This window comes from Pteropus vampyrus, unplaced genomic scaffold (genome assembly GCF_000151845.1).
Source record: "Pteropus vampyrus isolate Shadow unplaced genomic scaffold, Pvam_2.0 Scaffold72, whole genome shotgun sequence".
NCBI classification, from domain to species: Eukaryota; Metazoa; Chordata; class Mammalia; order Chiroptera; family Pteropodidae; genus Pteropus; species Pteropus vampyrus.
Genome location: NW_011888853.1, coordinates 2,878,892 through 2,890,025, shown reverse-complemented (window position 1 = coordinate 2,890,025; position 11,134 = coordinate 2,878,892). Strand labels below are relative to the sequence as shown.

Below are 11,134 nucleotides of genomic sequence, written 5' to 3'. Positions count from 1 at the left end.
AAAAAAAAAACGACCATGTATTTGCTCGAGATTTTATGGACCAGCAGTCAGGGCTGGGATCAGCTTCCCTCCGCTCTGGCCTGGGGTCACCCATGCAGCTGCAGACATCCAGGGCCGAATGGTCCAAGGTGGCCTCACCCTTCCGTCTGGTAGTTCACACCAGCTCTCAGCTGGGCACCTCGGTTCTCCTCCAGGCAGCATCTCATCCCCCGGAGGCTAGACGGAGCTCTTGAACATGGTGGCAGAGGGTTCCTAGGACACACAAGCAGAAGCTACAAAGCCACTTGAGGTCAGTTGGCCAAAGAAAGTCACAAGGCCAGTCCGGAACCAAAGGTGGGGAAACAGACTGGACCTCTTGTCGAGAGGAGTATGTGCATTCAAGGATGGGAGGACTTGCAGCCATCTCCACCAGCAACGCGTCTGGTGACACGGGGTAGCGTTGCTATCGCACTGTACAATGACTGGCAGTGTGGGCAGATACAGTGTTTCAACCAAAAAGGTCCTGGTCTTTCTCATGGTCCAGTGTCTGTCCCCAACACATCACTTAGCCCGCGCAGGGCCATAACAGCCAGTGTTTACATAGTGCTTCCTGCCTTTCCAGAACGTGGAGCGAGCAGAGCGATTTATGAAGCTGGCGCTCTATCATCTGCATGTTCCAGATGGGGAAACTGAGACATGGAGTTTGAAGAATTTGTCCCAGCCCACAGAGCCAACGACAGTGAAGCCGACATGTGGGCTTTGCAACCCACCCTCTCCAGCATCTACGCTTCCACCTTTCATAGGTCTGCTCAGACGCACCTGGAAGGATCTCCTTCCTTGCCATCTGTCCCTCCTCCTTTGTCTAATCAGGGATTCGGGAGGGAGGCGGGAGCTGGCGCTGCCTCCCTCTCACCCCAGTCCCCTCTCTGAAGTAACACAGCAGCCAGGGAGGCCAGCAGGTGGGGCTCCACTGTGGGGTTCATGGGGGAGGAAGCAGGTAAGGACTTGATTTGCTTTGGTGCAGAGGGGGGGGAGGAGGGAGGGACTCCCACCAGGGTACAGCAGCGAAGAGGAGAGGTGCCTGATTATGTGCTCCAGGAGAAAGTGCAGCCCAGGGGGTCCCGCAGAGGACCCAGGCAGAGCGGATGGGAGGTGGGACAGATATGTGCAGTTGTGACATTGGGATTCGGCTGCCCCCGCTGCTGTCCCACCACACACATGCACGTTTCCTACCTCCCAGCCTAATCATATAGTAATTTTGTTTAGTTCCTATTATTACGGTTCTGTAGCTGCTAGCCACAGCTGGGCCATGGAGTTAACTCGCTATGTTGTGAGGTTTGCTTTATTTTCCACATAGTTATCAGTCATTTTATGTCAGATTTCTGCCAGTTGCCTAACTATCCATTCGAGCTGTCGATTCACACCAGGATTTCATCATTTTGAGGAAGAAATCTCTCCCCACGTGTCTGACCTCCTGCAGCCCCGCCTGGTTGTCCTTACCTGCCCCACGTGTCTGCTGCCCTGTCTACTGTCGCCCTGGCAACTCCTTCCTGTGTAAGTCTCTTTTCTTTACTCGGTGTCTTCGTCCTAGTTCACACTCTCGTTTTGGTGGAGCGAGACCTCTGGTAGCTTCCTTCTGGAAGGGAGTAGAAGAGGAAAACTTTTAAAGCCGTTAACGCTGAAAACGCCTGTTCTTCCATTGCATTGCGAGGTCAGCTGGGTATTGATTCTAGATGGGAGCTGATTTCCCTTCGCCTTTTTCAAGACATCGCCCCATTGCTCTCCAGCCTCTTCTTTCGCCTTCGAGAAACCCAAAGCCACTCCTGACCTGTTCCACATGCCCTGCTTTTCTCTCTCTGGAATCTGGTCACTCTTCTCTGGGCATCCTGGGCCTCTTCATTCTGAAGACTCGTGGCCTTCAGTGCTGGGAAATGTTGTGGGATTATTTTCATTGGTGATTTGTACCTTTCCATTTCTCTCTCTCTCTCTCTCTCTGTCCAGAACTTCTATTACTTGGGCATTGGGCCTCCCACATTTACCCTGTAATTTTTCTTAACTTTTTTCTCCTATTTCCTGCCCATTTATCTCACTGGCCCTCCTCGCAGAAGGCATTCAGCATCCATTCATTCCCTTATCATGCATCCCTTCGTTACCACGCCACACCGCCAAGACCACCTGGTGTTCTCCAAACCAAGGTTCGATTGAACTTTCCAGCAGGAAAACATTCTGATCTTTTGCCAGGGTTGGGAGGGGTGGTCAAGTGGCTGAAGAGCGTGTGGAAGGAAATCATCTTAAATAGATTTCTACCCGTCTTTATAATTCACCCCATCAGCCTGTTTCCAAAACGCCAAATATTCCAAACCCTTTCGAATTTTCTGCAATATAAATTGGTTTGGTTCTTGGTTCTCCAGTTAAAGTTTAGCATTCGGCTATCTTGAGATGCTACCTCTTATGCGTCTGCTTTCAATTTCTGGAATTGGGTTGCTGTGGTCGCCAATCCTCTCCTTCCTGACCTGATATACTTTTAAAAATCCCTTTTATTAGCATTTTAGTGGGGTTTCAGGAGGGAACATAATTAGTTGCATGTGTTCAGTCTGTCACCCTCGTCCAGAAACCCATGAGGAATGTTTCGTCATCTGGACCCTTATAACCAAGTATCATCATTTGGGTTCAGTGCCCACCTGTATTTATAATTATTTAGCAATATCCTAGACTGTCACGCTTGAACTTCTAACACAGTATTTCTCAAACTGGAGAACGGGCTTTCCTGTATACGTGTCCTCATGCTTGAGAAATTACTCGGTGACGTAGAGAACCCAGAGAAATTTTTCAAGCAGAAGAGAGATATGGTCAGGTCTCCACTTTATACAAATCACATTGACAGCAAGCTGAGTTAAAGGTCCCAAGAGGGGAGGCAGGGAGGTAGAATTAGAAGACAGCATTACTCAAGGATATACGGGCCACCTGTATGCAGCAGGAGCAGGGAGATGGACACAGATTTGAAAAATATTTAGAACCAAGAAAGCAGATGGGTTCAATGTGGATTCCGAACTAAAGAACAAACAGCAGAAAAGTTTCTATGAACAGTTTTAAGCATCGTAGAAAAATTTTAAATCGCTATCATTTATTTTAAAATAGTTAATGGGTTAAAATAAATACAATATTGTGGCAGCACAATTGAGATTAATGATAAAAACCATTTTAACATTTTTGTTTCCTATTGTCGCCAAGACCAATTATAATTGTGCAAAATTTTATCAATTACACCATGATATAAGTAGGCAAATTATCTACTGTCAAAAGGAGTTACTCATTTCTAACAAATAACTCTTTTTTAAAGTAACTGACATTCTCAAGAGATTGCAAAAAAACTTCCCAATAATAGATCTATAGAAAAAATATTAGAAAAGAAACCTTTTCAATCTTGAAAAGCATTAGGATCTAATTGTTTGAATCACAAGTGCTAATCCGTGTTTCGACTGATCCAGAACAATCCAGCTGATATTCAAACTTTAGTCATCAACTGTATTTTCCTTTTGCAAGCTCAGTTTCTACTCAGCTTCAATTCAGTGCATAAATTTGTCACTTTATAAATTCTCGAAATACAACTGGAACAATTTTCATCATGGCTTTTTTTTCACGAAATAATTAATCATCTAAAAATGGTTTTGATGGAAATGAAAACACCAGCTCGTGACACATAATTACAACATCTAATACATTTTGATTAGGAACTCGCTTGATATGCATGCCATTTCGGATACCGAGAAATAAACTGATTTTAGTAAAAATATACTTTTACCAAGATGCTTACACAAGATTGTTTCAGAACACAGGATACTTAAAGTTTTCATCTCTCCGTTGTGTAAGAGCATAATCCACATCACAAGTGAAAAGTGTGTTTTTATGCTTTTCGAGATTTTAATTCAACTTAATGATGACCTTAGATTTCTAAAAAATCTAATGAGGTATATTTCACATGTAGACACAAAAATAACTTTAACTTTTTGTTATGGGAAATTTTAAACATATACGAAAGCAAACAGAACAGTGTAATGCACTGCTATTGGCTGCTCATATAAATAATAATTGATATAATATTAATATCATATAATAATGATAAACTCATTGCCCATCTTGTCTCATCTGTAGTCCCCCCACCCCTCCCCACTTATGGACCAGACCTGATTATTTTAAGCAAATCGCCTGCATCCTATCATCACACCTAAAAAAGTTAACAAGTCTTTAGATTCACCAAATATCCAGTTCGTATTCAAATTTCCCTGATTCAAACAATAGCATTTTAAGACAACCAACAGTGACGGCAAAGCCACTGCAGAAGGCGGATGTCTGGATGACAGCATGAGGACTGCACAGAAACTGGATGACTACAAAAGGAAGGCCATTTAAAGAGCCTGGAAATGGCCCTAAAGGTAAACTGCAAAGGAAGAAACATCTATTCAAGGAAATCTCCCAAAATTTGGTAAGAGTCTGGTATTTGAGTCCAAACTGCTTCTTCTCTCCCCATCTCAGCTCATTGAGAAAAAGCCCCACTGGAGACTGGTACAGCCAAGACCACAGGGCTCCCTCCCCTCAGCTGCCTGTCGGCGGCCTTCTTCCTGGGCCCCAGTCCTCAATCACGGAACAGTAGCTTTCCTTGGCATGATGTCACTGAAGACACTGGGGCCTTAGTCATCCCTGCTCTGGTTTATAAAGGTGTTGGTTCCATGCTAGGAGAGGTAAACCAAGAAGATCCCAGGGTACCACCTCCATCCAGCGCGAGCTCAACTCCTAAACTGGGATGTCACTCAGATAGAAGCACACCATTGTCCTCACGGCAGCTACAGAGTTCCAGCTCTGAGATTTTGCCTAAGGACAAAAGCAGACTATAAAAACAGGTCCTAATCTCTTCCCAAAGGAACTGACTTCATTCCCGACAGAGGGTAGATTAAGACGAGCCTAAAGGTGCTCTCGAAACCAGCGGGGGCCACGGCGAAAGGCCACAGGGAGGAGATTGCCGATTCAATGAAGACACAGGCTAAAGTATAAGCAACTAGTTTGCAAGAGAACCAGGGAAAGGCACAGCTGGGAGGAGCTCTCCTGAGGTCAGAACTGGAGCAACTCCCTCAGAGAAGCACAAAAGGGCATTTTTGTACTGCAGGGCAATCAGCCGGCACTCAGGGGAGCTTAACAGCTGGGTGTGGTCAGGGAAAGAGATGAAGAAAGCCTGGCCTAAATCACTTCCACCTGGTGACTGTGGGCATCCCTCAGACATCAGAGGTTTGACACTCCAGGGGAGTGAGGATGGGCGGGTGGGGTTCATAAACATAAGCCTGCTGGTCACTAAACAAATAAACAAATAACAGTAAGCCCAGAGGAAGGGGTTACCAGTAGCCAGAGTTACTGCATTATCTAAAATGTCCAGTTTCTAACAAACATTTATGAGACAAGCCAAGAGACAGAGAAGCGTACTCTATCTAACACCGGAAGAAAGGCTGGCCGCAGGAACGGCCGTGTGGAAATGGCCAGATGTTGCAGTTAACAGACAAAGCCCAAAAAGTAGCCCTGAGGAGAACGGTGGCACATTCAAAGTCGGAGCAGATGGTGGTCAAGTGGCTGAAGAGCGTGTGGAAGGAAATCATCTTAAATAGATTTCTACCCGTCTTTATAATTCACCCCATCAGCCTGTTTCCAAAACGCCAAATATTCCAAACCCTTTCGAATTTTCTGCAATATAAATTGGTTTGGTTCTTGGTTCTCCAGTTAAAGTTTAGCATTCGGCTATCTTGAGATGCTACCTCTTATGCGTCTGCTTTCAATTTCTGGAATTGGGTTGCTGTGGTCGCCAATCCTCTCCTTCCTGACCTGATATACTTTTAAAAATCCCTTTTATTAGCATCTTAGTGGGGTTTCAGGAGGGAACATAATTAGTTGCATGTGTTCAGTCTGTCACCCTCGTCCAGAAACCCATGAGGAATGTTTCGTCATCTGGACCCTTATAACCAAGTATCATCATTTGGGTTCAGTGCCCACCTGTATTTATAATTATTTAGCAATATCCTAGACTGTCACGCTTGAACTTCTAACACAGTATTTCTCAAACTGGAGAACGGGCTTTCCTGTATACGTGTCCTCATGCTTGAGAAATTACTCGGTGACGTAGAGAACCCAGAGAAATTTTTCAAGCAGAAGAGAGATATGGTCAGGTCTCCACTTTATACAAATCACATTGACAGCAAGCTGAGTTAAAGGTCCCAAGAGGGGAGGCAGGGAGGTAGAATTAGAAGACAGCATTACTCAAGGATATACGGGCCACCTGTATGCAGCAGGAGCAGGGAGATGGACACAGATTTGAAAAATATTTAGAACCAAGAAAGCAGATGGGTTCAATGTGGATTCCGAACTAAAGAACAAACAGCAGAAAAGTTTCTATGAACAGTTTTAAGCATCGTAGAAAAATTTTAAATCGCTATCATTTATTTTAAAATAGTTAATGGGTTAAAATAAATACAATATTGTGGCAGCACAATTGAGATTAATGATAAAAACCATTTTAACATTTTTGTTTCCTATTGTCGCCAAGACCAATTATAATTGTGCAAAATTTTATCAATTACACCATGATATAAGTAGGCAAATTATCTACTGTCAAAAGGAGTTACTCATTTCTAACAAATAACTCTTTTTTAAAGTAACTGACATTCTCAAGAGATTGCAAAAAAACTTCCCAATAATAGATCTATAGAAAAAATATTAGAAAAGAAACCTTTTCAATCTTGAAAAGCATTAGGATCTAATTGTTTGAATCACAAGTGCTAATCCGTGTTTCGACTGATCCAGAACAATCCAGCTGATATTCAAACTTTAGTCATCAACTGTATTTTCCTTTTGCAAGCTCAGTTTCTACTCAGCTTCAATTCAGTGCATAAATTTGTCACTTTATAAATTCTCGAAATACAACTGGAACAATTTTCATCATGGCTTTTTTTTCACGAAATAATTAATCATCTAAAAATGGTTTTGATGGAAATGAAAACACCAGCTCGTGACACATAATTACAACATCTAATACATTTTGATTAGGAACTCGCTTGATATGCATGCCATTTCGGATACCGAGAAATAAACTGATTTTAGTAAAAATATACTTTTACCAAGATGCTTACACAAGATTGTTTCAGAACACAGGATACTTAAAGTTTTCATCTCTCCGTTGTGTAAGAGCATAATCCACATCACAAGTGAAAAGTGTGTTTTTATGCTTTTCGAGATTTTAATTCAACTTAATGATGACCTTAGATTTCTAAAAAATCTAATGAGGTATATTTCACATGTAGACACAAAAATAACTTTAACTTTTTGTTATGGGAAATTTTAAACATATACGAAAGCAAACAGAACAGTGTAATGCACTGCTATTGGCTGCTCATATAAATAATAATTGATATAATATTAATATCATATAATAATGATAAACTCATTGCCCATCTTGTCTCATCTGTAGTCCCCCCACCCCTCCCCACTTATGGACCAGACCTGATTATTTTAAGCAAATCGCCTGCATCCTATCATCACACCTAAAAAAGTTAACAAGTCTTTAGATTCACCAAATATCCAGTTCGTATTCAAATTTCCCTGATTCAAACAATAGCATTTTAAGACAACCAACAGTGACGGCAAAGCCACTGCAGAAGGCGGATGTCTGGATGACAGCATGAGGACTGCACAGAAACTGGATGACTACAAAAGGAAGGCCATTTAAAGAGCCTGGAAATGGCCCTAAAGGTAAACTGCAAAGGAAGAAACATCTATTCAAGGAAATCTCCCAAAATTTGGTAAGAGTCTGGTATTTGAGCCCAAACTGCTTCCTCTCTCCCCATCTCAGCTCATTGAGAAAAAGCTCCACTGGAGACTGGTACAGCCAAGACCACAGGGCTCCCTCCCCTCAGCTCCCTGTCGGCGGCCTTCTCTTCCTGGGCCCCAGTCCTCAATCACGGAACAGTAGCTTTCCTTGGCATGATGTCACTGAAGACACTGGGGCCTTAGTCATCCCCGCCCTGGTTTATAAAGGTGTTGGTTCCATGCTAGGAGAGGTAAACCAAGAAGATCCCAGGGTACCACCTCCATCCAGCGCGAGCTCGACTCCTAAACTGGGATGTCACTCAGATAGAAGCACACCATTGTCCTCACGGCAGCTACAGAGTTCCAGCTCTGAGATTTTGCCTAAGGACAAAAGCAGACTATAAAAACAGGTCCTAATCTCTTCCCAAAGGAACTGACTTCATTCCCGACAGAGGGTAGATTAAGACGAGCCTAAAGGTGCTCTCGAAACCAGTGGGGGCCACGGCGAAAGGCCACAGGGAGGAGATTGCCGATTCAATGAAGACACAGGCTAAAGTATAAGCAACTAGTTTGCAAGAGAACCAGGGAAAGGCACAGCTGGGAGGAGCTCTCCTGAGGTCAGAACTGGAGCAACTCCCTCAGAGAAGCACAAAAGGGCATTTTTGTACTGCAGGGCAATCAGCCGGCACTCAGGGGAGCTTAACAGCTGGGTGTGGTCAGGGAAAGAGATGAAGAAAGCCTGGCCTAAATCACTTCCACCTGGTGACTGTGGGCATCCCTCAGACATCAGAGGTTTGACACTCCAGGGGAGTGAGGATGGGCGGGCGGGGTTCATAAACATAAGCCTGCTGGTCACTAAACAAATAAACAAATAACAGTAAGCCCAGAGGAAGGGGTTACCAGTAGCCAGAGTTACTGCATTATCTAAAATGTCCAGTTTCTAACAAACATTTATGAGATAAGCCAAGAGACAGAGAAGCGTACTCTATCTAAAACCGGAAGAAAGGCTGGCCGCAGGAACGGCCGTGTGGAAATGGCCAGATGTTGCAGTTAACAGACAAAGCCCTAAAAGTAGCCCTGAGGAGAACGGTGTCACATTCAAAGTCGGAGCAGATGTAGTGGGGTTCGAACTGAAAAACTTCTGCCCTACTGGGAACGCTGAAGGCCCCCGGTGGCCTCAGTGGGGACAGTTCCAGTGGCGAGGCAGGTCAAGAAACCAGATGCAGAGAGAGATGGGGAAAGCATGGGCTCTCCTTCCCAGGCACTCCAGCGCAAAGGAGCGTGCCAGCTCAGCAGAGGTTTTTGTTGGCGTTTGCTTTGCTTTGCCTTGCTCGTTAGGATGACACATCTGGGGGCATGTTCACAGGCCAGGATTAGGATTTTGTAGAGGTGGAGGGGATGGTTGCCAAAGCAAAACCCACAGAGGTGGGAGGACATGGGCAGAGAGGCTGGCTTTCCTGGGAGGAGAGCCTGGAGCAATGCAGGTGAAGTGCGTGGGCACGAATATGTTGGGAGACTGTTCTCAGTGGGTCTGTTGCATTTCTGCACATGTGAGCAGAGCCACCGACTGCCCTTTTGTTCCAGACCACGTTTTCAAGAATGTCGGTAAAGCAAACAGCCTTGGGAGATAAAGACAGTGCCCCTCTCTCGAGCCGATGGCGGATTGTCTTACTGTCCAATATGATAGGGCAAATGCAGGGTTGCTTGCAGCCCACTGTAAAAGATTCTGGTTCCCTTCGTTCAGGGCTCCTCAGCTGTGCAGCAACCCCACGGTGTGGTCCTTCCCGGGCCCCTCTGCCTCACCCTCACGGACTTGAGGGGCACAGAGGAGTGACACAGTTATGAAACCTATGCTGCCTGCTGTGCCATGAGTAATAATAGCCCTTTGTCTCTGACCCAGCCGTCTTGGGTCTTCTCTTCTTCCAATATCCATGAGACTGGAGCGGGCTGACCTGTTTGTGTGCACAGAGGGTAAATCTCAGACCTTCCCGGTCCCCGATAGCAGACGACTTTGTAGTCAGGGGCGTGGGAAGCTGGAGCTTTCACCTTAGAGGTATGGCAGAGAGAAGAGGAGGCTTGAGCGAGGTGAGGTTCTGGAATCGCCACTGGGCAAGATGGTCCCTGGAGCCAACTAAGGACAAGAAACGGCTGGCATGGAGAGCCCAGCCAAGGGTGAATGTGCAGTGGCACCAGTCTGCTCTGGAATGAGATGCTCGCTAGCTGCACTCTGCCAGGCCACACGGAGCAGGGGACACTGCACAGGCAGGTCAGAGTGGGAGGGGGTGGGTGTGTGGGGGGGTCGACCCACTCACAGGAGCAGAGCACCCTCCCCACTCAAGGCTGGAGTCCGGGCAGGTGGAAACTGGGCTGTGGTGGGGGCCAAGTTTATAAGCTTGAAGACGGAAAGTTGAAAAAAATGGATGGTGGCTCCCTTTTTCTTCATGATGTAGGTGAGGCGTTTACTGAGAGCGGGGAGTAGGCGTGGGATCTGGGGGCTCAGGGAGAGGGTCTGATGTTTTATTAACCACTGGGGATGTGAGAACAGGTACCGATCAAGGGATAAGTAAATCTACTGGGATTTTGATGACTGACGACCATAAAGATTGAAATAAAAAACTTGAAACTATCAATTCTAAGCAGTATTCATCGGCAGAGGAGCGAGCTGAGGCATTTCTAAAAATCGTGAGAACTGACACTGAATGACCCATTCCGGCCCCAGGCGTGGCCAAGAGGCTTTTCTGGAAGGCTTGCAACTGGACAGACACCTGTTGCTGCACGGGGACTTGCTCCCACACAGGTAAGAGCAGAAAGTAGGTGGAAGGGGAACGGGTCCCCGTGGCCCCGGCATTTTCTGACAGTTGGGGTATTTCACAGGCTTTTCAGGTCTAAGACTGGGGAATATGCCATCTCACCCACTGCCCACTACCTGGGAGAGCTCTGCTTCAAGGGCACGGGGGACTCGGAGCTTCCCCACCCTTTCTCGGGACACAGGAGCCTCTGCTAGAACTCTCGGGCATCGCTCTGTGGCTGAGATCTCCAGATGGGCCTCGTTTTGCGAAGGGAATGCAATGCTTCGAGGGCCCTGGCCGCCCCGGACAGTCCCCAAATGAGGGGCCAACAGTCTCTGCTGCCCTGCCGGGCGCACCAGGCAGACTCCCTGCCTCGGCGCCTGCACCATCGCCCGCTCTGAGCTGTCGAGCATCGCTCCTCCATCCTCCCCGCCTTCTCAGATGCCCTGGTGAACCGACCTCTCCTTACGCCCGCATTTTGGAAGGACCCGAGGTGCCGGGGCCACACCGACGCCTCTTGAGGG

The 11,134-nt window shown here is 46.2% G+C and overlaps 1 protein-coding gene across 1 annotated transcript in view; it reads left to right on the top strand.

Annotated features, from left to right (window-relative positions):
* The first annotated feature begins 675 nt into the window (after positions 1–675).
* Positions 676–11,134, top strand: part of ST6GALNAC2 (ST6 N-acetylgalactosaminide alpha-2,6-sialyltransferase 2) — a 23,911-nt gene continuing 13,452 nt past the window's right edge. Inside the window, exon 1 of the mRNA XM_023531626.1 lies at positions 676–731. Coding sequence (XP_023387394.1) covers positions 676–731 — 56 coding nt within the window. The remainder of the gene's footprint in view (positions 732–11,134) is intronic.